Here is a 25,561-nt window from a genome sequence, read left to right as displayed (position 1 = left end):
AGGCCTTTGTACGCCAGTATAATAATATGTCGTTTGCTGTATATACATACAAACTGAGAGGTTGTGGCTGTGATACTCATGCTAAAGTCACGGTAAAAGGTGCTGTATGAAGCTAGAATTGCGTTTTCATTGCGCTATGAATAATACGTGTTTCCTCTAATCCCTACTATTCCCCATCTCGTTTTCCTTCGATACAACAGCAATGCGCAACTCATACAAGTACGTCCAACGGCTCCTCTCCAACCCATTCCAATTCATTCGTCCATCCAATCGTTTCGTCCTCAACAACACTAACATCAACGTCGTCTGGGCCCTTTGTCAACGCAAGTCTCGCTGCAGCCCCTTTGATAAGAAACCCTTTTTCTTCCGTCCATCCATAACGATGCTGCTAGCCGGGTGGACTGGGGGTTGAGGAATCCTATTTCCCCGAAACACGTCCCGCCCGGACCAGGTCCTGGAATGCTGACTCTAGTGCCCGCTTTACTTCGCGGTAGCTCACTATCAGCACGTTTTGCTCGTCGCGGCTGACGAGCGGTATCTTCTCGTCGGTCCCGGCGTCGAGCTTGTTCAAGCAGTCGAGAACGTGAGCGAGGTCAGTGACTGGGTGTCCGTTGGCGTCTACTTGGTGGAAGACGTAGTCGCGGAACAGTTTGAGGTAGTAGCGCTCTCCAGTTTCTGCCCATACCGATGATGGGTTTGCGCCGCTGTTGCCGGGCATATTTTGAGAAGCGTCTAGCTCTGGTCGCTCGTTGATCATATTGAGCTTGACCAGCAGACGGACCAGTCTCGATGATTCCAACTCTTTTCCGAGATTCACTGTAAGCGTGTCCTGAGCATGTAGCTCGCTGTCGAAAACCGATGCAAATTGGTCGGCAATACCTCCCAGGAAGGTGTCAATGTCTTTCTGCATCGGCGCCGGTGTTGTGGGAGACGATGGCGCTCCTGGTGCTGGTTGAGGGTTGAGCAGCCATTGCACGCACTCCTTGAGACGAGCTGTATAACTTCTAGTGATATAGTCCATCGACTTTTGCATCTGCAAGTGGGCTGTGGCGTTGTTGTTCGCGATGCAAAGTATCAGTCGTCCTAGCTGAACGAGGTCGTCTGCTTGCAGTTCGGGCACGGGACGCGCATTGTCAAACTGGACTATGTCCATAATACTGCATGCGTTGAGTCGTATCCGGTTCTTTGACGTCAACAGTATTTTCGAAGGTGTGATGAGGCGCGCTGCAAGACCCGAACCGTGTATGGCCTTTAGAGCCGATGCAATTTGAACAATGTAGCCCCATAACACTTGCTCCGGTACGTGCGATGATGCAGGTTGCCTCCCGTGGAAACGCTGCACCGGCTTGAAATGCTCATCAGCAAGTGACTTCGAATTTGGATGGTAGTCCGTGACTAAGATTAGAGAACTATCGCCAAAAGCTCGAGTAGTGAACGCTTCGTGGATTGTAACCACATTGCCGTTCAAAACGCGTTTCCATGGCTGGGCGGAGCGAATTGCAGTCTCGCTTGTAAGGCGGAAGTTTTCCAGACGGCGTAGCGCATACGTCTTGCCATCTTTGCTTGACACAGCTTTGTAGATCCAGCTGGCGTACCCAAATGGAGCCGTGTTCTTCTGGGGTGACATGTCTAAACAAAACAAGGAGTGAAACTGCTCAATGACCGGCAAAGTACTATTCGGCGCGACCTGACGTGCAATATCCGCCTTCTTTTGCAACTCTTCCCGAAGAGCGTCAGGTATGAAGAAATCATGTGCAGTACGCTGGTAAGCAAGCAGACCCGTCGGCTGAGGCCCTACCGGCCAGTACAGATGGTATGCTGGAGTTTGAAACGCGTTGGCGTTCTGGAAATACGTCGTCGAAGCATCTTGTGCATACGGGTTGATGGTAGCAGCTTGGTGGGTTGCACCTGCCAGGGTAGAGATGCTGGACGGTGTGCTGAAAGGATCGTAGCCCACATTAGGGTCCACCTAGGGCGTTGTGAGTCGAGAACTGGATGTAAGAACGTGCTCCAAGGTCACGAATTGAAGGCAGATATATCAAGTAAAGCCACGCACCATCTGCTGACCCTCAAAAGACTGCGGGACAAAATCTTGGAAGTCATGTGAATTCCAATCAATGGCGGGTTCTTTCGCGTGCATATGCGGGGTGGTGACGGCTGAGACGATCAGCATGCATATAGAAGTCATTTGCGAATGCCCAGGACTCACCGGAGCGTTGCGATTTGGGAGTGAAGACGGCAGCATTGGCCGCCTTGGGCGAGATGGCGGCACTGCGAGAAGACGGGGTCACAGATCCATTGGTGCTTGCCTGCAGAGGCGTGAAAGAGGGAGAGTCGACATTGAATCTCTTTTTGGCGTTCTCATTCTGGCCCAGCTTGAGGGTGTCGTGGATGTAGGGGCAGGCTAGACAGGGTCACCACAAGATTCGGCAGGTGCGGCCAGCAGCACTTACTGTTTTCGTACCGGCAATGTCCGTAGATGGTGACATTGCGGCAGAGGGTGTTCTTCGCTTCTGCATAGGCCAGTCAGACATGACATGTAGTATAAGGTGTGGCTGCGTCATACCGCGTCCCTTAGGGCGAGGAGAGACGACTCCCCGTCGCGAATCACCCGAAGGACCGCCAAAGGTTGTTGCCATGAATCGCGGCTGGCTCGTCGAGGCGGTGTTGGTAGCAATAGAGGGGTGCTGGCGCGTCTTGGACGCAGTCGGGGGTGAGCGAGCAGCGCTCTGCGCGGGCTCTACGGGCTGCGAGGTGGGGGGTTTGCGGTCGGAGCCGGTATCATCTGACGAGCCGCCTCCCCTACTCCATCGGCCCGTGGACTTGTTCGAGTGTTTCCGCCTGGTGGTGCGCGCCTGTTTCTGGGGCGTGGTAGGGGCGTTGCGCCCGGGGGGATTGGGAAGCGAGTCCCGTGACGACGACGACGTCAACTCGGAGAAGGATTCGGTAGTCGAGGAGCCAGAGCTGGCAATGGCAGTCGCATGTGGGTGGCCCCTGGCTACGGAAAAGAAGGCAGGGCGCGGGGGCGTCGTGGAAGCGTGCGGCGCGCCTTTGTTCGGCGGCGATGCAGGCTGAATGGTGGGCAACCTGTGGCCGGCGTGGTGAGAAGTTCCTGCGAGCACATTAGAGAGCGAGCCCATCAGCGGCGACACGTCGTGGGCAGAGAGAGACGGCGGCTGGAGGTGCCCAGGGCCGCCGTCAGACATGGCGGGCGGGATGTTTCGCGATAGCCGACGAGAGTGGCATGCTTGGGGCGGGACAATTGGATGGGTACCTTTCGGAATTGCGGGCTATGAGCCACCCCCAGCGAGTCCAGCGTCCTGTAGGAGCAGCAGCCGCGTCTCCATTAGCAGGCACAGTCCAAATGGCGAGGCAGACTAGACGAGCAGGCGCGCTGGGTGAGTGAGGTGTGATAGCTGCGGGCTACACCTATCAGCGAACACCCGCCTTCCCTGCTGTTTGGCGTGTTTGCAGCTGGTGGCTTAGTCATCCGCTCAGTCATCCAACTTTCCCCTCGGCATGCTTCACACATCACCACCTAGATACGACATCACCTGAGGTCAACATCAAACACTGAACACGAGTCTGGCTTGCATTGGAATTTGTCTTTCCACGAATATTGCAGGTCACTATACCTTCATGTCCCTCGCCTTTCTCTGATCTCGTCTGTCGCTCACACCTTTGACTCCGCCTCCCTCATGACTTCCATCTTCGCCGCTTACGATGTTTTCTTCTACCGTGACCGGCGCCGATGAAGAGTGTGTCGGAATATGCGAATCATCCGAGCACCCATGGCGTTCACATTGGTCTGCACGCTGCGGTCGTGAATGGCCTGGCGAGGGCACTGTCTGGATGCCTCTGTTTGTGCTTGGGGTCCAGGGATTAGCGGTTGCAGCTCGCTGAAGATGGCCTCATGGATTTCTCCTCGCTGACTCATCTGCTCCGGGTGAAGATCTGGCTCTCTGTTCTGGGGGGGTCGCACAAGTTCGTCCATGTCCGGTGAACGAGGCACTTGTGTGAACGTACTGCTACCCCCATTGACGACGGGCCGGGTCTGTTGTTGTGCAGCGACAGGTTCAGCACTCATGGTACGGCTTGCTCCTCCCACGGCTCTGGGACTGTTGAATCTTGACGGTTCACCCTGCTCTTGCCGCCACTGGAGATACTCCGGGTCAAGCAGAGCTTCTGCATTGGCTCCACGCGGCATCTCATCGAACCAACTAACTCTCATACTCTGGCTCTGAGCGGCCGAGGACCTGAACGGCGACATACCGGGTTGCCATCTACTACCTTCGCCCGGACGCGACGAAGACACTTCTCGCTGTCGTGCTGGGCGTTCTACCATGAACGCCTGTGGTGTAGGTACGACAGTCGATGATCCACCCAACTGGCTTTCGCTGGCCATGTAGTGACGGAAAATGCCTGCGTTCACAAACCAATTGTGTCTGTAGTCTGCAAGCATAAACCTTACTGCTCGTTCCGAAATACCCTCAAGCGCTTGCCTGGTGTCCCTCTCAGTTGCGATCGAGAGAAGTGAGAACAACCTTGTCTCTTGCAGGAGCTCCCGATCAAAGCTGCCAATAACAGCACCCCTTAGCCATTCGCTGCGCATAGCCCCGGTCTCGTCGGGAGTGAAGTGCCAGTTGTCAGGCATGAGTTTGTTCAAGAGGGCGCCATATTCGATAAGCAACCTTGTCTGGTCTAGACCTGGCTCGGGACGGTTGTCTGAAGCCGGTTGGGGACCAAGATGGAGACGAAGCTGCTCCAATCGCTCCAGGTCGCGCACGAACGCAGAGCGATTCCTCCAGCGGTCCTCGAGAGCGATGCCGGAAATTCGGTCTGTTTCCAAGATTTTCAGTCTGCGATAACGCTCCTCTATAGGTGTGTATTCGCCTGTTGCCGGGTCGGGCATGATACATGAAGGCACCGGTTTCAACTCGTGAACGGCTTCTAACGCACGTCGGAATCGAGGGTCGCTTGGCGATGCATCAGGAACATCAAGGTTATGGCGCCTAAGCTCGCTCAGGAGTAGGTTGTTGTGGTTGCGAAAAGCTACCACCGTGTCTCCCAGCATGGACACGGTGTTACTTAGTTCGTCTAAGCTCGTGAATAGGCCCGCCAGATCTCCTTGTTCATCGACACCAATTGGGGGTGGCTGTGTCGCCACGATTAGCGAATGCGCCTGGATTGCTTTTATAAACCATGCTTACAGTTAGAGGGTGGCGACTCGGAAAGAGCGGCAGGCGACAGTTCGGACAGCTGCTATGCTGTGTGTTCCATGAGTTGAGCCAGGCCAGCAAGCAATGCTTGTGGAAAGTGTGGCCGCAACGACGAATCTCGTCAACCTCCTGGCCCGACTGTAGCTCATCAAGACAGATTGCACACAGCGTCGGTATATCATCGCTGCTTGTCGTCGCGCGCAAGCCGATGCGGACGAAGTCCTCTTGATTCGCTGCCATTGCGACTTCCGGCGGTGTTCGAAAGTCAGTCAAGAGCTGTCGCGAAAATGAAACTGGAGGCAAGAGTATTGTTGGGGAGCTCGGACTTGCTGCCTAATTTTCCACTTCTTCGATTCACTTTCACGTTATTCGTACGCGCGTTTGCACCTTGTGGTCACTCGGCTGTCTAAACAACCGCCCCGCAAGCACTTATCAATATTGCTACTGGACGCTCGACAAACGATCATCCCAGGGAAATTCTCTTCTACAGCTATCAACCATTACGAGTACTCGCTATCTGCAACCTCGCTATCATTCAACATGTCCTTTTGTCCAGCTCCAACGGACCAACAAAAGCGGGAGACACCACAAAACAGCGGCGAGAAAGTCACACGTGCTATACGGAAGATCGAGCCCTGCATCGGCGTTTGGTACAATGATGGTTCAAATGCACCTGGCATGTTTCATCTCCTCCACTACGGCCATGTTGTCGCTATTGATTCGCAGGATACAAGATGCGCTAGAAACTGCCGATACCCCATAAACCCAATCAACCCACGATTCTCAGATACTGTTGTAAAGTCTACTTCCCACCCGTACGTCATCGACACAACTTCTAAGTTCCTTCAATTGCTAAATCATCCTCTTCTAGTCTAAATTTCCCCGGTCCCCTACCCTCTATCCACACGGCGGCGCGGCCGGATTACATCTATTGCGAGGTCTGCCACGGCCTTCCAGTAGATCACTACCACTCTCAAAAGCCAGCAACAGAATTTCCTCAACTTTCACCTCGACGCTCTCTCGCCCTTACACGAGGAGAAATAGTAGCGGCCCTTCAGATCCCGGACGACCAAGTGGAGACCTTATTGGCGGCACCGTTTCCCAAACCCGGTCTCCAAGAGCACAGCCTACAGTGTGGCCACAAGGTCTGGTGTGTTGCGCCACAACCCTGCTGTCAGAACTGTCTCTTTGGGAAACCCTGCGTGGGGGATCCCATATCAATTCATCTTCAGAAGGACTTTGGCGTCATCTTCTGTCAGGAGTGTGTCTTGAGAGCTGAACGGCTTTATACGAGATACGAGGCGAAGGAGAAGGAGTTGAAGTCAAGACGCGAAGGTTACCCTGGGCCGGGGGCTGAATTTGGTTTCTAGGTTTGTTGTTGGTTCCATTCTTCGTTCATGTTTTAGACCTTTGCACATGATAGACTTTGTTGGAACTCTCCATTCTTATGGACTGGTGCAGGCCAATCTCTCGTCTTCTCAATACCGTTTGTGATGAAAGCGCACGACCGATCATCTTGATGACGTTCCCGGTGGAGCTTAGTATCTCACTCTCACTTCGAGAGCGCGCGAGCTCCTACGCCAATTCTGTATTCACTATATCAGAGGAGTTGCGCTGCTTTAATGTTCTCAATACGGTCAGATGCCTGCTCGTTCTATTGTTCTACAGTCAAGGTAGCCTAGCGTACCTGGGCGCATCGAGCAATAACCGCTCACCTTCACTACAATTTGGCAGAATAGGCTACAAGGGTCCTCTTAGGTTCTCTCTTCTACAACTAGGCGTCTGTAACACCAACGCAACTACTCCCTCGTTCTCAACCGCAGACCGATCACTTACTTAGCTCGTCGCAGAATTGCATCAGTCGAAAAATCTTCGTCGGCAGCTCAATGGGTAAACAGAAGACAGTCACGACGGGAAAGCCGCCGGGACGTCCTCGCGGTGGCTCCAAAGGTGGTAGCCGTGGTGGCGGCCGACCGAAAGGCAGAGCCTTGAAGTCAGCGACACCGGCGCCAGAAGCTGAATCCGATAGACCGGGACCCAAGCTACTGTTGAAGCCGTCGGTGGGAAGATCGGATAGCCCAGCGCAGCAGCGCCATGCGACACCGACATATGGCGCGAGCGAAGATCAAGACGACGACCTTCCTCAGCAATCCGTAGAGGCAGCGCCGGTCACGACTCGCACTGGACGAGCGATCCAAAAGCCAAACCAGTACGACGCCGCTCAGGGTAGCGAGATCGATGCCTTCATTGACCAGGCTGAGGAAGATGCTAGAGACGATGGCAGAGGATCCATCGAGACTGATCCATGTGAGTGCTTATCTCTCTTGTGTTATGAGCCCAGATTGCTGACCTTTGTTCAGCATACACCACACACAAGGCACAGGAGCAGATGAAGCAGCTACCAAAGACAGCAAAGCCAAGAGGTCGTCCACCCAAGAGCTACAAGCCGTCTGGCGCCGCCGCTAGCAAAGCAGACGAACAAGACAGGGCGGGTGCATCGTCTGCAGAACCTCCCCCATTCATAGCAGACCGACATGTGTACTCCATTCTGAGTAACCTCAAGAGCAACGCCAAGATCCACCTCGACCTTCCCGGCCTCACCGATGCCGCCAACCCATATCAGGCCCTACCCTACAGCGCCAATACCCTTACCCAAATTTACATTGTCTGCTACCAAGAGAAGCTCTGGGATCTCTGCGACATGGTTGCCGACACATGGATCCGCATATTCCACGACAAGCGCAAAAAGGCAGAAGAAGACAAGGACAAGGACGGAGAAAAGGAAGAGAAACAGGAGGAAATCTGGCTCCCGAACCGAGCGCTCAATCGGCGCAAGCGAGTCGCACAACAGGCGTGGCGGAAAGGCAAGAACATCCCAGCGGAGTTTGATCAGTTTCCTAAAGACTACGACTTGGAGGTCACGGATCCTGAACTTGACAAAGATGTTACGTCAGTCCATACTGACCTCCTCAACTTGCTTTACACGTATACATCACCTAGGTGTGGAGCGAGACTCCTCTGGGCCGACGCACTTGCCCTGAGCGGCGATAAGACCGAGCGCATCATCGGCAAAGTCACACGTAAGGGCTTTCATCTACACCCCGAACTCCTCTTCGACATCATGCAAACAAGCCTACGCATGATCCGCAGGAACCTCACACTGAAGATCGAGGAGAGCACCGAAGGCGCATGGTGCAAGCGCTACCACGAGCACGGCAAGAACGGCAACGTTTGCTACCGACAGCGCGCATCGAGGGTTGATGAGGGCCTAGAGATGGCAATAGAGCAGTCTCGGAACAGGGAAGAGGTTGAAGGGGAGGGTGACGCTGATGATGTGGATTTGATCGAGGAGTTGGAGTTGGCGCTGTGGGCGCAGGAGCACGAAGGCACTCCCAGGGCTGAGAAGAGAGGGCGCGAGGATGGTGGCGAGGTTAGTCCGAGTAAGCGGGCTAGGTTTGTGGGGGAGGATGAGGATGCTGAGGGGGACTCTGAGGAAGATTGAGCGAGCTCGGCATAGAGGGTCCGCGGTTGCCTTTTCCGGGAATCCGGGCACGATGTCGACAGGATGGCACGACATCGGTATGCCAGCAATTCTGCAGATAACTCGATACCAAGGCAGTGCAGGTAGAGAAAAAACAATTACACTTACTTACGGTATGAGCTGAAGGCGTGATGTGCTGTTCACTGCGCACTGTTGCGCAGCCGTCGTCTTATCGCACCTGCCTTAGATTGTCCTTCACTCCATCGCGTCTACTCCCTGGTCGCCACTTCCATCGGGGCCACGGCACAATACCAACACGTGCTTCATCGCCTAACTGCCGCTTACAAACATCTCGCCATCTCATTTGCCGCCAACACACCGACATTCTCCCATCACCCCAGATCTAACGTTCAGTCACACTCTCCCCACAACTAGTTCCGGATAACCGTACAGGACCCTTCAGGCGTCCAGTGAGAGTGACATGTGAACCTCGTACCCCGGGTCCCATTTCTCCGCACGGCATGAATCAGTTGTTGTGATTACAAGACGTATAAATGGGTCTTATCCCCAACATTGGCGCCTTGGTCCGTCTTGGTTGATACCCACAATGAGCTCGTAAGTGCGTGCTTTCCACCCCATATGCTTTCCAAGGCGGCTAATCAGTTCAGAGGCGTTTGTCAGCGTCCGTATCCACCCGATTATTCAACACCTCCGCCCGCGGACATACGCACACGATGTCTGGATAGATGTGTTGAACGAAAGCCAATGTCTGTTGAGGGCGACCTAGCCGGCAACGGGGATTGAACACAACACCACCTCAGTAGATGTCTCATGCACGGCAATCACCGACACTTGGATCCTTGTGGCTTCGACGGTAGCCGTTTGTATACACGATGCATAAGAGGAAGGATTAGACCCACTGGCATCGCCGACCAGCCGATCAATCTCGCCCGCTGTGGACCAGAAGGATGCCCGCATGATTCTCAAATTTATCGCAGCGCTTAAGAGGAGAGGACATGACTTCGATGATGCCTACGAGAAAGACGATGTAGCAAGAATGTTGCTCTGTTGACGTCTAGGACAAGCACTTGGGCGTCCTTTGGCACAACGGCTTGCGCTGTTCACAAGCACTTGGTGAAGGCATGGCAATCTTGGTCTTCGCTAACCATCTCACGCGCACCTCGTGTGTGTGGAGACCCCAAGTCAAAGCGCCTGCGTTCGCACCGATAACCCTCGGAGCTCCGACCGGGGGTGGTGGACGTATCACACCTCTAGACCTGTCTGTTTCTTCGCATCGCATGACACGATGCACTGCGAATGCAAAGCTCTGTGGAGACAAGAAGAACCCCCGCGGTCTGGGCTTTCGTCAAGACAACAAAGCGCTTGGAGATGTTGTGCTTGCCGTTGTGGGTTCAACGATCCAGCTGCCACTACGGCAGAATACAACCTTCCTGCTGGACTTTGGGGTACAGAGCCAAGTACAGAGCCAAGAGTCGGATCATTGTCCTACGACCCATCAGAGGCTCCGACAACCAGGACTCGTATCAGCGCCAGAGCGACCGAAGAAGCGACACATTCTCACACCTGCGCACCGTTAGCTCTACCAGAATATCCTGCAGGCGCCGTATCTATGTCCGATAGTGTAGTCCACACGGCATATGCATTGGAGGGACGGGATACCATTTGGGGTAGTCACAACGCGGGCGCTACTGGAAAAGGCTGAAGGAGTTGGAGCCGCATCGCTTATGTCGACACACCGCCGCGAGACGAGGTCTCGTCCAGGAGCTTGACCTCAGAAGCCGACACCCTGCTCCGACGCTCCTCTCGGTCATAATTCTGCCGGCGAACGGTCTCGTCGCGAGGCAGCGTCAGAATAGCGTAGTAATTTATCCCGCGTGCGAGATTTTCCCGGGATGGTACCAGCCAATAGCGCGGCATGCATTTACGGCACCTCCCCGGCCGCTACGAGGAGCTTGACAAGCTTCTCTTTCTCGACTGACAGCTAACGTGGGAGACCAAGAGAAATCCGGGACACGAGAGCGTTTGGGGGATAATGCGGGGTTCCCATCGTGTGGTGGCCAGGTTCTTGACTAGTCCTTAGCTCGGCCCCAAGCTCCACAAGACGCACGAACAAGGAAGCTTTCTCCACCTAAGCCTGCCAACCTTTCCGCCTCCTTACTGGGCATGTAACCTACGTGCAGATGGCGCTGCCGTGAGAGACACGAGAGGCGACCGGCGTGGCCGCTTGATCGGTAATTGATCAGACGATCAGCGGTCCGCTTACTGCGCAAGGGTTAGTTTCAACGCCTGCAATGGCCGACGAGACGGGTCGACCTATTGAACGTTGGGAAAACCACAGTTGGGAAGGTCATCCGGCATTCCTGGCTCGGAAGACCGACGCCGACCGCTACTGGCGATGGACAAACGTGGAGTAGAGGCTTCCGGGGTTGACTCTGGGGTCTCATGGATGGTGTGATTTAACAGGCCTTGCATCTAGGATCTCCGCATCTCGTACCCCACCATCAGTTCAAGTATAAGAGGCACATGCGCCTTTGTACGATTGAGTCGTCACTGCCTTTCCTCCCTGTCCGACAGACGTAGGTTCCGCAGCTCAATCACGACCTTACTTCGATCTACCTATACCAATATCGCCCATCATGGTCGTTTGGAACCCATGGAAGGAGAACTTGAAGCACACTCCCAAGGAGAGCCTTAACTGGCGTCTCTGGTATGGTGTCTTCGGTAGGTCATGTCACCTCCAATGAGACTACACCCAACTAACTCGTCCTAGTCTTCGGTCTCATGGGCGCTGCTCGTGGTATCGACGAAGGCCTCATCGGTACTACAGCCGAACTCGACCCCTTCAAACGCAAGTTCGGACTCGAAGAAGACGGCAGCAAGAGCGAGCACGAGATCGCGGAGCTCCTATCGAACATCACATCCATGGTGCAGATGGGTTCCATCTTGGGTTCCCTGATTGCCTTCTTCATCACCGACAAGATTGGTCGTCTCTGGGCTACTCGCCAACTTTGCATTGTCTGGGTTATCGGCATCGTCATCTTCCTCACCAGCTCTATCACTGGTTCCGTTGGACAAATCTACGCCGGCCGCTTCATTGCTGGTATCGGCATCGGACAGACCACCGTCGTTGCTCCCACCTACCTAGCTGAGACTGCGCCCAGGGCCATCCGTGGTCTCTGTGTCTGCGCTTTCGCTGGGTCAGTCTACATCGGCATCATGCTTGCCTACTTCGCATCATGGGGTTCATCCATCCACATCTCGTCTGCCACTGATGCTCAATGGCTCGTGCCCAACAGCATGCACATCATGTTCGCCGGTCTCATCTTCACCCTCTCTTGGTTCGCCAAGGAGAGTTCTCGTTGGTTGATCAAGGTCGGCCGCCACGAGGAGGCCCTCGACAACCTCGCGCAACTCCGTAACCTCCCCGCCGATCACCCTTACGTCACCTCGGAGATTATGGACATCAACGACCAGCTCAACCGCGAGCGCGAAGCTACTATGGGTACATCTTGGCTCGGACCCATCCGTGAGCTCTTCTCCAGCAAGGCCAACCTCTACCGCCTTCAGCTTTCTGTCCTGTCGCAGTTGCTATCGCAATGGTCGGGAGCCAATTCCATCACAATCTACGCTCCCAAGTACTTTGAGATGATGGGCACCAGCGGTCAACAAGAGAAGCTCTTCGCTACAGCCATCTTCGGTGTTGTCAAGTTTGTCAGTTCCATGATCTGCGCCTTCTTCCTGATCGACTTCCTCGGCCGCAAGCGCTCTCTCGCCACCGGTATCACACTCCAACTCCTATCCATGCTCTACATGGCCATCTTCCTACTCATCGACACCGGTGTCGCCGACGGCGTACCCCAGAGCTCCAGCCAAAAGCACGCTGCCATGGGCGCCATCGTCATGATCTACTTCTCCGGTTTCGGTTGGGCGCTCGGATGGAACTCGATCCAGTACCTCATCAACTCCGAGATCTACCCTCTCCGTCTCCGTGCTCTCGGTGGTTCCATCGCCATGACATTCCACTTTGTCAACCAGTACGGTAACTCTAAGGCTGTACCTCTCATGTTCATTTCCATGACCCACGGAGGCACTATGCTATTCTTCTCCTGCGTCACCGCCGTCGGTCTCGTCTGGGTGTACTTCTTCCTGCCCGAGACTTCTGGAAAGTCGCTCGAGTCTCTCGACGAGATGTTCAACCTTCCTTGGCACCTTATTGGTCGCAAGGGTGCCGAGCTTACAAAGGGTTCTGGTGGCATGGCTGAGATCATGGATGAGTCGGGTGAGAAGGCTGTTGAGTACCAGATGGAGAATGCTGGTGGCGCTGAGCAGCAGACTCACCGCGTGGAACAGAAGGTCTGAGCCACTGCGGCAGTCGTACGAATACCCTGTATATAGCATCGCACACATCAATAGTGTTGATGGATGTATATGAATGAAGTCATGAACACAAAGCTTTTCTCTCATGCATGTGCACGTCTGATAATCTTTCGATACACTAACAGGTTACAACTGCCACGATTACAATCGCATTGCTTCCACCCCATCTCCATGAAGTATGCAAACTTTTACAGTTGAATTGATACCTGTGTTTCCTAAGACAAATGCTAACTTCGACTGAAACATGATCAACCTCTTGGAATAGCTAAGCCAATACCCACAGTAGGGAGCGACAAGCCAACTCAAAACCCGGCGCCAGGCGAGTCAAAGCCTAAAGCTCAACCCATGTGAACGACTAGCTTTTAGTACCCTAGAGCGATGATAGTAATATGAAAACGCCGTCCCCAACGCCTCGCTCGTTCAAACCATGATAACCTACCCCATAACAATGACAATGAAAAATACCCGTGCAAAACTTTTGGGAAAGAAAAGGAAAGGAAAGGAGCAGCCAAACTACTCACGCCCACATCCTGAGCATCTAAGCCACCAACACACCGTCGCACCTAAACCCCACCAGCCATCGAAGCCCGCTCCTCACGCCTCCCCCTTCTCCTACCCTCCCCCTCATCCGTCTCCTCCGCAAGCCACAGCGCAACCTCCAGTTTCGTTTCCGTCACCTGCTCCCCCGCCGCCTTCCTAAACACCTTCATCACCTCCCCCACAACCGTCACGTCATCTTCCATGAAAGTAATCTGATGCAGGAACGCGTAGAGGGAGGTGCTACCTAGCTTGATCTTCCGCTGCATCTTAGCGGTATCCAGACCAGTAGTAGTAGTTGGGGGGTGATTAGCTAAGGAAGCGAAGGCCTCGCAGATATCGCCTTTGGTCGTTGTGCCGTCCCAGAGTTCGAAGTCGAGGGTGGTGATGAAGGTTTCTAGGGATGTGGCGCCGAGGAGGGTTGTGCGTGCTTTTGAGGCTGCGCGAAGGATGGATGGGGTGGAGTGGGTGGAGGAGTGGCTAGAGGCTCTGAATGATTCTATGGTGTCGGACTCCGAGGATGAGTCGGGGATGATTACCGTTTGCTCGACGGTGATGGGTTCGGTGTCAGGGATTTTGGAAAGAACAGTTTGCCAGAATCCCTGGATGGGAGTCGCAATGACGATGGACGACTCGTCGCGCGTTGCATCGTCTGTACCCAGCTCCTCAACAGCAGAGATAGGCTCCTCAGTAATGGGAGGCACCATGTTGGTGAACATTGCATCAACGGCATCAGGGTCAGCGGTCCAAGTCTCAATATACTTGTGGGCCTTCTCGAATTTCTTCTTCCTATCCTGTTGTATGGACACCGAAACGTCGAGTGGCGCTACATGCATAGCCACGAGATTGTTGTGAAAGTCGCGAGTCTTTCTTGTCTCACCCGAACCGTTGGGCTTGCAGAGAAGAGAGGCGATAAAGTCAGGCTCTTTTTTCTCCGTAGCGATGGACTTCTTCTTATCAACTTTAGTAGCCTTCTGCTTGGCCTGTGAGATCTTTTGCTGCTTGGGCGCAATGACTGGCAGCGAGAGAGGAGTGACATGAAGCGCAACCAGCTTCTCATGAAAGTCGCGCGCCTCCTTGGTCTCGCCTGGGCCGTTAGGCTTGGAAAGAAGAGAAGCGACAAAGTCCTGCTCTTTTTTCTCAACAGTGACAGTCTTCTTCTGATCAGCTTTAGTAGCTTTTGACTTGGCTGTTGGAGTCTTCTGCTGCTTGTGAAAAGTGACTGGCAGCGAAGGTGGAGCGACATGAAGCGCGACGAGCTTCTCGTGAAGGTTGCGAGATTCTGTGGTCACACCAGAGCCATTGGGCCGGGCAAGCAGTATAGCAACGTGATCAGACTCATCCGGGATTACACTGGGCTCTGTATCCTCAAAGGTAATTCGGGCATAGTCGGTTCCTTGGAGCTTTTGAACCACGGGGGACTTCGTCGTGGCCACCTTCTGAGACGTCTCAGATGTCTTAGCGGCCTTCTTCTCCGCTTTGCTAAGCTTCGGCTGCTTGGCTTCAGCGACCGGCAGTACGATGGGAGCGACGTGCATAGCGACCGACTTAGCCTCTTCGTCGCGGGATAGGCGCGAAGGGTAAAGAGTCGAGTTTGGCATCGACAGGATCGCCAAAGGGCTGCAAGTAGACTCCTCAAAAACAGCTGTCTGGATCGGCTCGGTTGACGTGTCAATTGCCTCAGCAAAAGTTCCAGACATTGAAGCCTTCTCATCCGGGTCATCTATCGGAGCAGTGACATAGATGTGGGGCATTGCAGTGATACCGGCAGCTTCGGTGGAATCGTCATCGTCTTCAGGGACAGTGACCTGCTCAGGAGAGGTAAGCTCTTGGACTAGCTGAGGAGCGTCTTCGTCTGACCCAGTATCGGGTTCCGTGGCCCTATCTGACTCAACGTCGGTGTCAGACTGGGCAGTCGCGGGCGCATCAACGGACCGGAAGGTAGGTTCAGTTTCGTTGTCTGCCATGCGCTGCTCAGTACCATCGTCGTGATTGTGGGCGGCACAAGACTCATGCGCAGAATGGTTGGTATGAACGATGCGCTCAACCACACCATCGACGACGCGCTGCTCGACGATATCGCTGTAGCTGTAGCTTGGGCGAACAACCCGCAGAGGGGCAAGACGTTTCTCTTCAGCACTAGCTTTCGTTTTCTCCATACTCGCTTCGATCTCGTGAGTCCGGTTGGCAGGAGGGGGAAGCGGTTTTCGGTTCTTCTTCGCCGGTCGTCGTGAAGGTCGGTTAGCTTGGGCCTTGAGGATCGCGTTCTTGCCCTTAGACATCAACTCTTGCGCCGCCTTTTGCTTAGCAGCTTCGAGCTTTCTCTTCTGGATAGCAACATTTTCGATGCGCTTGGCTTCTTTTTCGGTAGCTATCTTCTTGAGAGCTTCCTGTTTAGCGACATCGACAGAGATGTTGGTCTTAGTGCTGTCGGCGGGGGCGGCACCAGATACATCAGTGTTGGCGTTGGTAGCAGACATCTTGTTAACTGCGTACGTGACTGATTGAAAGCTTGTGGGTCTGTGCTATTGCGGCCAAATATGGTTGAGGTTGGACAGCTTTTGAACAAAGGTATCCGAAACAAGTGAGTTGGTAGTTCAAAAATGTGGGTTGAGTGTGAAACAAACCAGTCGAAGTGTAGGGCTGAGAACGAAGTGTTGCTCAGATCCTTGTACGAAAGTTGAGGAGAGAGCTGTTATAGTGAGAGTTACTCACCAAAAGGGGGTGTTTATATGGAACAGGCGTGTAAAACTCCACTAAACGCTCAGACCAGGCGTGAATGGAGCTCGTGCTTGAGGTAGTGACAGAAAGCTAGATCGTGACCCGACTATGCGTTAATGAAACAACAGGTGATGGGCATTAGCTTTCACTGACAAGGTGACGACCACCTGCAAGACGGTGGACTCATCCGCACTCGCCAGGTACTTTTGGACAAGGGGGTGTCTCAAATCACATCTTGTCTCTCTGCGCTCGTAGCTATGTAGAGACTATCCAACTCTGAGTTAGCCTTCCATGATTGAGTCTCACAGAAGCCGCATCACCTTGGACAACGATGGTGTTCCGATAGAGTTTCTTAGGTCGATGCGCCAACGGGGCGATGACATGAGGAGTCAATCGCGTCAAGAAGCTGACCAGATGCGGTCGCATTCGTCCGCACGGCGGAACATAAAAGTGACATGCTGCGTCACGTCGCGTGTGCCGCAGAAGCACTCCTAGCTCTGATAACATCTTGAGACAGCACTGTTAACGTTCAAAAAAATATGAGGCGGCCGTCGCTTTGCAATTACCAGCATGGTGGTGGGGAGTTGTGGTGGTTGAGGTTTGGAAGTGGCAGGCGAGCATCGACTCCCATCTTGATTGCCCCTAGGCTCGACCCTATGATGCATGCCGTAAGCAAAAGCAAAAAAACATCTCTCCAGCGGGGAATTGAACCCCGGTCTCCCGCGAGTTGCCTGATAGGTGACAAGCGGAAATACTGACCACTATACTACTGAAGATTGATCAACCAGATGGTTGAGTAGGCGGATCGATGGTGAAGGGAGCAGCAATCCAAATAATATTGTCGTTTAACAATCTTTGCCTCCAGCGCTGCGCTGTATCCAGTCCATGCAGAAGGAACCGATTGAAAAAGAAGACGTGGTTCCCGCTTGCAGGTGGGGCATGAACCGGACCGGTGGCACCTGCATTCCCAGCCCCAAATTCCCGGCACTCACAAACCGTGATAAAACATCCACAAACATCACAACAGCGACAAGACCGATACCCGCTGCCTGCTCCAGTCATCACGTCTTCTCCTAATTAAGTGTTCCTCGGCCTATCCGATATCAACGCAAGTGTCCTGCCCCTGAACCCGAAGCGCCAACGGGCCTCTTGGTGGAGACCCCGAAAGAAATGATCCCGAATCTTCAGGCAGTGAGATCGCGGAAGGACCTATAGCTGATGAGTGTGTACTGTAAGGTAAGATGCGGTGTGGTTTTACCGATGACACGCATGCCCATGTGAGGCACTGGAAGCTGCCCCTGCAGCTCGAACCAGGTGCGCGGATCAGCATCGCGAATGATACCGCATCTTGCCACATACGCATGCCTGTATTGTGTAGAACGGGGATCGAGAGAACACTCTATCATTGTATGAATTCGAGTTGAGTCACGAAAGGTGCAGTGTGTTATCATCGCAAGATACATATGCAGATCTATCAAATCTGCCTAGGTGGGGAGGGGAGCGCGCACAAGATATTTGCCAGAAAAGGCAGTGTTGACGCCCATTCGCGCATGTCCGTCACCATGATCCGGGTATCGTGGAGGCTGGACCGTCGGCTCATGCCGTATCCTATCGGCGTGGAACAGTATTCTCGTGGCGTGTGATGTTGTACTATGCCACGATGTAGCGCTGGGTTACTACGTGCACGAGGCTATGCAATGGGCTGTAGGCCTAAACTTGCTATACGCGACGCGTGTGAATCTCTCAAATCTGCGAGAGAGCGTCCTGTAAGGTAACAGAGTCCAGACGTGATGCGCTTCTGCTCAAGATCAATAGTCTGACGCTGTGCCGTTCGGCTTGTTCTATTGTAGGCGGAACCGCGTAGACACCAACCCAGGCAGACTGCCCGTGCCATGACCCCGACTCATACCGCCAACAACTCGCAACACCATGACAAAAGGTCCATGATGAGGTCGCAACATTTCCCATTGCGATAGGAGCGACGACGTCATGTCTGACCGGCAACAGTGTCTACCGGCGAGCACAGAGTGGCTAGCGCTGCAACAGAAGGGAAAGTGAAGGATGGAAGCAGGCAAATCAGAGAAGAAGCGGTGGCTCATAAAGTAAGCTGCACTACCCAAGGTGCGGCGCGGGTCAGCGAGATTGAGCAGACATGGGCAGAGGGCTTGGCTGGGAATTGGAGGTGACGCGTTCTGGAATCTGGGGTCGCCCTGGGCAGGCGGGAGAGACAAAGAGAAGTGGAGTCGCGGGCTGGAGGCCTTGATTCATGGTGTTGTTGGAGCGTCGGAAGAAGTCGCGATGGTCGCGACGAGAGGCCCAGCCGCTGATCAACAAGCAAGTCTTTATTGCGATGTCAAATGCACTGCATTGAAGACGCTCACTGCCATCTTGATCTACGGGGGGCATGTCGGCAGGGGTGCAGCAATGCTCAGCAGGACGTCGAGTGGCTGAGCGGGCATGCAGGCGTCCTCCGCCTCAGCGAAGTACGAGCACGTTGGCGCCCTCTTCTCCCACCGCCCGTTCAGCCCACGTCTTCGCTCGCTACTGCTCTGCTCTTGTTGCTATTCAATAAGAACGAACGGCATCTTGTTCTGGTCGCTCGTTGTTGTTTTTCCCACCAGCTGGAACCATTGCGCCGTGCACCTGCCGCTTCGCCCCGGCTATCCACCTGCACTTGACGGACCGAAGCGATCTGCACCGCGTCAGGCTGAATAGCAGAGAGCCAGGCGCCAGTGAGGCTCATATCGCATTCTGGAATTCGACAATACCTAGACTCGACGTTTGCCACAGTCACTCGTTTATCTATCGTGCGCATGCCGACGTCTTCTTGGTTGCTCGCTCCCACTGCGCGAGAGTCATAGCAGAGACGCCAGGCACTACCCGAGACGCGAACCAGGCACCCCGCCGCCCAAGGCGCGAACCACCGACTCAATGCGCTCTAGCAACAAGAGCTATCACAACATCAGCGAGTCGGGCCATGAGAAGAGAGAGGGCACGCCGTGGTACTGGCGCCTTATAGCCCTGGCTGCGTCATGGATGATACTCGGAGGGTGAGTGTTGCGATGCGTCTCGAGGCGGCTCAGACGAAAGCATGCTAACGCCTCGAAGCTACCTCATACTGCCCGGCCTCTACAGAAAAGACTACGAGCTCAAGTTCAGCCGAGCAGTCCTCTCTGTCTTTGTTGTCGCGCTGCTTACAGCCGGCTACTCGTTCACAGCACTGCTCTGCTTCGCCTGTCGCAATGAGCGCTTCCAAGCCGACGGCGTCTTCCTGTAAGGCCTCCATGCCTCCACCAACAGCGGAATACTAACCTCATATGTAGACCTGCGCTCACATCTTCCGCACTCGGCCTTATCTCGATAGCCTACAACTTCGTCTCCTCGCCCAACTATCACTGGGGAAATGCCGCCATAAGCGGCACCGTCATCAGCGCCGCCGGAACAATCCTCTACAGTTCCCTCCTCCTCTGGACATACCGCCGCATAGTCAAGTCCAAGCGACAAACCGACACACGCCAGAACCTCTGGTCCGACCAAAACTACTACAACAATTTCATCCCAAACATGTACCCTACGGCCATGCGCTCGCCCTCGCAGCCACCCGCCGCCCTATACTCCGAAGACGACCGCGTGAACCAGCAAATGGCTCTTCTCCTCAAGTCAGGAGACCCGCGACCGAGTCCTGACATAAACACCACGTTCAGAATAGACCTGCCAGAAGACAGGGAACTACAGGCAAGGCATCAGCACAGTCAGGAGTTGGTGGGTACGCCTGCACAAACACATGGCGATTGGGGCCGCGACCGGTCAGACAGCAGACCCGATAGTCTCAGCGAACAATGGACACAATATGGCCGCGGACGAAGCGAGAACCGCCCGTCCAGTACAGAGGGGAGAGGCAGTCACTCGCGCAACCTCAGCCGAGAAGAGCGGAGGCGCGAGATCGAACTTGGTCAAATACGCGTATGATCATCTCTGTCTTCAGGCTTTGGTTTCCATCTCGATCGTTTCTTCACGCAAAACTACGCATTCTCTACGCACACGGATAAGCGTCGGTGTTCCGGGCTCGGCGCTTTTGGAGTTTTCTTTCGCGGATTTGATACCTTTGTGTATTTCTATCATTATAACTGGGACTATCCGGGTTGAGGGGGACGATGTACATGTTGCATGATTGCTTTGGGGCATATTATGGCGGAGTAGATTCTTTGTGTTTTGTGTTGTTGTTCTTACTATCTAGTGGAATCGATACTACTACTACGACGTCTTTGGTCGCTGTCACGTTCTGCTTCTATGTCGCAACAATACTACCAGCGTCTTTATCGCCACTTCTGCGACCATGGCACGACTCGCCTCCCTCGGCTGCATATCTCCCTGGCCCCATAACACCTCCTCAACGCTAATCCAAGGTCCCATACCTCGGGCCTCATCTACACACACAAAGAAAAATCTCATCATCTCGAAACACCGATTTTGTCTCCCCGAACCCCAGAACGAGGCTAGCCGCCCCTATCGCAACGACCGCATCTGCAACCACGAACAGCCTTATCAACAGCCAGCCCCGTCCCATAATCACATAATCACATTCTCGGGGCCGCCGCTTCTGTAACCCTCAGGAGATAGATGATCGGGGGGTAGATAATCGGGAAACCGGCATGTTCGCGGGGCGGAGCCGACTCGGTGACCTTCGGGCTCCTGGGGTATCTGTCATGTTAATTCGCCTTTATTGCTATGTTGCTATGTTGCTATGTCATGTTACCTTATCGTGCAACCATTCGTTGCGCGGCTTTCTCCGCGATACGGGCGTGTATTGATATGTTGATTTGATGGCGGGGAGACTCACCGCAACGACCTTTTTTGTTATTTGGTAGGTTGGTAGATGGATATTGTGGCGGCGCCTAGATGCGAGATGGAGGTGAGCGTAAGCACGTATCCGCGATGCAGGGTGGGCGGGTCAGCTGACGTTCAAGCGAGCGCGTGGGTAGATTGGCTGATGAGGCGAGTGTGGACGTTCTGGTGAAGGTCTGTGGCGGTGTAGAGTTTGAGAAGGGAATAGACGGTACATCTGCTAGTTACCAACCCGCAGAACATGACATGGAAGTTACAGTCAAATGTTCGTGTCTTGCTAATGAAACTCGTTATCGCTATTTTGACCTGTTGTATGCTTCTAGGTCTATCATCTACCATGTGTTTTGGTAATGATTCAAAACTCTGTTGTTTCGGTTTCCTGTTCGATCTTTGTTGCAGTTCTCTATAGCTTGATAGCAAACTGCTTCAGGTACTCGTAATGCTCCACATTAGCGGCAACGGTATCCCGGATCTGCTTCGCGCCCTCTTCGCCGTACTTCTCCTTCCACTCAGCGAACAGTTGCTCATCGCTCTTTGGCTCCTTCTTCTACTCGTTGTTAGCAAACGTTTCTTTTCAACTGATCCTGTTATGATATAGCTTGTCAAAACTTACGTGTGTGCGTTCCCTCAGACGATCACTGTCCAGAGCATCCTCATGGAAACCCTTCCACTTCTCGAACGCCTCCTTAGCCTTGTCTTGGTCTTTCTCCGTGTCCCATACGAGCATGTTTGGGTCCCATTCAATTCCTGTAGTCTTGCAGAATGCCTCAATCATGCCGGACGGGTTGTCTAGCAGATCATCTGCATCAATGACACAGATCTCGACGCCGCCGGTGTGACCGTTTGCCTGGTCGTTGGCATCAGCCTCCTTCTGGCCAGCGAACTTGGGACCGATTTGTCCCTCAGAGCGCAGGTAGTCGAAGAGGCGGCGAAGCTCGTCGTAGCCGGCTTCATCCTCACGGAAGTTGTAGAAGCCAGTCATTTTGTCTAGCGGAGGGATAGTGCAGCGGTAGTAAGATGGGATGGAGAATTTTGGGTGACGGATGAGGAAGGTGAAGTGGTAGGTTGCCAACAAGTCCTTGGGAATAACGGTCGGGTTGTTGGGCTCGCCTTTGGTGTCGTATGGGTAGGGAGGCTTGGAGGGGTCGCTACGAGTGGTGACGGGCGAGAGCTCGGTGGTGTTTGTTCCTACGCCACGACGGTAGTTGGACAGAGATGGTGCGATGGTCGCGGGCTTGCCGACGGGAGGAATCCAGTATTGGGCCATGTCTTTGATGAAAGCGCGCTTGCCCTGTAAGAGGTGAGTATAGACTTCTTCTACGAGGCTGCATCTTGCGCCTCAGAGGTCTTCGTCAAATGGGCTGTCGTAAGGCTGAAGTCAAGGCAATAAGAATTGGTGGGAGCGGAATGCTTCGGCGGTATTTCGGGCATGTGAAAGACCACATTCCTGAGGTTTTCAAGCCGAGGGGTCGTGTTGGGCTCATCGGAATTGGTGCGCTCGCTTTGAAAGGCCGAGATATTGTGCAAGATGGGCTCGAAAGAACGTTTGGGATGATTGCAGTAGGGGCGGGGTTGATTGAGATCTGACTGGCGGGCGGATGGCTGAGGCACACAACACGCAATAGCGGCCAAGATGACGAGATTGCGAATATAAGATATCGATTGGATGTGTAGGAACGAAAATGTGAGGGGAAATGGTACGACGCTGAGGAGAAACATGAAAAGCATTAGTGAACGAACCTCGGAGTTCTCTCTCGCAATGCGATCAAAGATGGTCCTGTATGTGCTGTCCTCGTAACCAGACTCTTTCCTGGCCTTGGGGTCATTCTCATAACGCTCAGCAAGGCGCTCAGGTCCAAAGTAGTAGGCATCGCCGAAAGGCTCGTGAACACATTGCAGTGTGTCGTGACGGGTCATGAACACCTAGAGGATTGTCAGAACCCAGAATTGGGCGAGATACGGCGAAGCCAAGCATACCCGCTCAAAGGCTGTCGAGCAGGCCCTCGGATGAGTAGCCACAAAGATAGGCTTGCTCGTCATCGTCGCGGCTTCTCGACTCTGGTAGGATCTGTATTCCAAGTATCCTAGGCAAGTGACTGAGAAATACAGTCGGTGGTATTGGTGAAGAGCAAGTCCAGATATATTCCAAGCTGAACAGCGACGCACCTACCGCGAAAAGTAAGAGGGGCACTAGCAGATTCTTATACCTGAGCCCCAGACAGAAACTGCCGCCGATCAACGATTGCTAGATGGAGCCCACAATTGCTGTTCGTTGAGCAGCAATCCCTACCGGCAACACGGATTAACAGGTACTAGCGGACCCAACCATGCAGTGTTGGCAGCTTCAATCAAAGGGTCCGAATGGACGCCTCACATGGGCGGCAGTCACAACCGCGAACGTGGCGTGAGGGCGATGCAGGTAATGCGGTTGCCCTGTCCCGATGCCAGGGTGGAATTGGCCAAAAGAGTTCGTATGGTGTTTTCTAGCAGCATGCATGATGTCACTGGCGGGATTGGTGGACGGAAGGTGTCGTGGTGGGGAGTGCCGTGCCCCTCACTAGCATGGCTAAGCCCGAGGTGCCGACGGTCCCTCGCCAAACTCTCTCCCTTTTCAGTGCCGTTTGCGCCTCGCGCGCCATGTCGTTAGATACTATTATTGCGCATCTTTAGGCCTATCTTGCTGACGGCTCTGAGCCACAGCTACTCATGCAGCTAAAAGCACGACATATAGTGGCTGCATTTCGCAATCTAACAGTGCCTGCGCCAAACAAAACCGCTCGACACCACGGCTTGCTACGTGTGCCGCTTTGTACGTGGTAATCTATTGGAACGCTGCTGCTGTAACCACCAAGCGTCGTTTTACATGTTTGAGAGAGGAAGGAACGATGAAGATTCAAAACTTTTTTCGCGGTCCCACACCTCGGTTCGCTGTACCTACCTTACTGGTATCAGATTATGAGACCTTTCCTACGAATCCACAAAGGTCTGCGATGGCAGACTACGAGAGCAAGGGATCTGAGAGGAGAAGAAAAGGCCAACCTGGCACATAGTCACATTGACACACAATTACAGAACCGCTCCGGCAACCGCCCCTTCCCAAGTCCTCCAATCTACGGACCAACGGCCAACCTCATCTTCAGCAAATCCTTCTCAAGAATCTCCTCCTTCTTCCCACTGAACTCCTCCATATCCCAACACGCACTAACATACCTCCCACCGAGCCACTCCCTCCTCTGCGCCCCCAACCACATCAACGTATCACCCGCCAACTCCGGCGTATCAACAAGCCACTCGTGCATATGTCCCGGCATACCCAGCGCCAACTCCGTCTGTATGCCTCCTGGATGCACAGCCATAGCCAGCATACCATCCTTGCCCTCCCCGTGGTCCTGATCAATGAACTCGGTCAATCGGAGTGAAGCCAGTTTAGCTGGTCCGTACGAAGAGCTCTGCGGAACAACCATCACGGCGCCGATGGAAGTGATGTTGATGATGATCTTGGAGCCGGCGAGAAGGTGCAGCCAGAATGCGCGGGTTACGAGGTAGCTTCCTTTTACGCTGACTTCGTAGTCGCGCCACCACTCATCCGGGTCGGTGTCTGGGATACCGGCGAAGGAAGCGAGACTGCCCGCGTTGTTGATCAAGACGTCGAGTTTTCCATCAAACTTCTCGGTGACTAGCTTAGCAGCAGCATCCACGCTGTCTTTGCTGGTGACATCGAGGTCTAGTGCTAGGACTTGCGGTTCTGGACGGCCTGCAGATTTGGCTGCGGCTTGGATGTCTTTGACCACTGTGGAGAGATCGGATCGTGCGCCGAGTATTATGCCTGAGGCACCTGCTTTTGCGTAACTCAGGGCTGTGGCACGGCCGACGCCCTTGGAGGCACCCGTGATCAAGACATGTTTTCCTTGCAGATTGAAGTTGGACGGGGAGATGTATGGGTAAGTGTCGTGACGGTCTGTGGCGACAAAATTTAAGCCTGCCAGATGTGTGTTAGATGAATACTGGCGATGGGAGAGGCTGGAGTGAAGGTTTAGTACCATTGGAGGCCCGGCTTTCACCGAAATCTTGGGGCATGATGGGTTTGCTGGATTCAAGTGTGATGCGAAATAGCAGACTTCAGAGTATTCATTCAATTCTTGAGCAGGGTACTTGTAATGGCAGTGTATATAGTCCTGCAGAACTAGATGTTGTATGACGTAAACTAGGCCCCCACTCGGTATGGCACAGGACGCGAACTAGGATCACGGCGGTATGCAAGGAGTTACCGGACATAGCTATTCGGCAGTTGTCATAGAAAGAAACGCGTTGTATGAAAGTAAAATGAAATTCGTGAATTAATTAAATCTATACCCCATGC

The 25,561-nt window shown here is 53.8% G+C and overlaps 7 protein-coding genes and 1 non-coding gene across 8 annotated transcripts; 3 read left to right on the top strand and 5 right to left on the bottom strand.

Moving 5' to 3' along the window:
• Positions 1–418: 418 nt before the first annotated feature.
• Positions 419–3,206, bottom strand: PAN3 (PAB-dependent poly(A)-specific ribonuclease subunit 3; the record flags this gene model as incomplete). Its single annotated transcript, XM_049399375.1, has 5 exons — positions 419–1,969; positions 2,057–2,157; positions 2,210–2,404; positions 2,454–2,513; positions 2,567–3,206. 5 exons carry the CDS (start codon positions 3,204–3,206, stop codon positions 419–421), a joined length of 2,547 nt encoding a protein of 848 aa, XP_049255166.1.
• Positions 3,207–7,105: 3,899 nt separating this feature from the next.
• On the top strand, positions 7,106–8,721 carry J4E88_005741 (uncharacterized protein; the record flags this gene model as incomplete). Its single annotated transcript, XM_049399374.1, is given in 4 exon segments — positions 7,106–7,109; positions 7,125–7,526; positions 7,580–8,168; positions 8,220–8,721. 4 exon segments carry the CDS (start codon positions 7,106–7,108, stop codon positions 8,719–8,721), a joined length of 1,497 nt encoding a protein of 498 aa, XP_049255165.1.
• Positions 8,722–11,357: 2,636 nt separating this feature from the next.
• On the top strand, positions 11,358–13,080 carry J4E88_005740 (uncharacterized protein; the record flags this gene model as incomplete). Its single annotated transcript, XM_049399373.1, has 2 exons — positions 11,358–11,442; positions 11,492–13,080. 2 exons carry the CDS (start codon positions 11,358–11,360, stop codon positions 13,078–13,080), a joined length of 1,674 nt encoding a protein of 557 aa, XP_049255164.1.
• Positions 13,081–13,661: 581 nt separating this feature from the next.
• J4E88_005739 (uncharacterized protein) lies at positions 13,662–16,115 on the bottom strand (the record flags this gene model as incomplete). Its single annotated transcript, XM_049399372.1, has 1 exon — positions 13,662–16,115. One exon carries the CDS (start codon positions 16,113–16,115, stop codon positions 13,662–13,664), a length of 2,454 nt encoding a protein of 817 aa, XP_049255163.1.
• A 931-nt stretch (positions 16,116–17,046) lies between these two features.
• On the bottom strand, positions 17,047–17,132 carry J4E88_005738. The gene has a single exon. It is a non-coding gene; the product is annotated as a tRNA-Asp (tRNA).
• A 2,155-nt stretch (positions 17,133–19,287) lies between these two features.
• On the top strand, positions 19,288–20,325 carry J4E88_005737 (uncharacterized protein; the record flags this gene model as incomplete). The annotated part of the gene is made up of 3 exons (XM_049399371.1): positions 19,288–19,406; positions 19,465–19,629; positions 19,680–20,325. 3 exons carry the CDS (start codon positions 19,288–19,290, stop codon positions 20,323–20,325), a joined length of 930 nt encoding a protein of 309 aa, XP_049255162.1.
• A 1,279-nt stretch (positions 20,326–21,604) lies between these two features.
• On the bottom strand, positions 21,605–22,646 carry J4E88_005736 (uncharacterized protein; the record flags this gene model as incomplete). Its single annotated transcript, XM_049399370.1, has 3 exons — positions 21,605–21,748; positions 21,815–22,526; positions 22,642–22,646. 3 exons carry the CDS (start codon positions 22,644–22,646, stop codon positions 21,605–21,607), a joined length of 861 nt encoding a protein of 286 aa, XP_049255161.1.
• A 1,665-nt stretch (positions 22,647–24,311) lies between these two features.
• Positions 24,312–25,278, bottom strand: J4E88_005735 (uncharacterized protein; the record flags this gene model as incomplete). The annotated part of the gene is made up of 2 exons (XM_049399369.1): positions 24,312–25,180; positions 25,242–25,278. 2 exons carry the CDS (start codon positions 25,276–25,278, stop codon positions 24,312–24,314), a joined length of 906 nt encoding a protein of 301 aa, XP_049255160.1.
• Positions 25,279–25,561: the final 283 nt, after the last annotated feature.

This window comes from Alternaria novae-zelandiae (genome assembly GCF_023758075.1).
Source record: "Alternaria novae-zelandiae strain BMP 2774 chromosome Unknown scaffold_10, whole genome shotgun sequence".
NCBI classification, from domain to species: domain Eukaryota; kingdom Fungi; phylum Ascomycota; class Dothideomycetes; order Pleosporales; family Pleosporaceae; genus Alternaria; species Alternaria novae-zelandiae.
The sequence above is the reverse complement of the archived record's forward strand: the minus strand, read 5'-3'. Positions and strand labels throughout refer to the sequence as shown.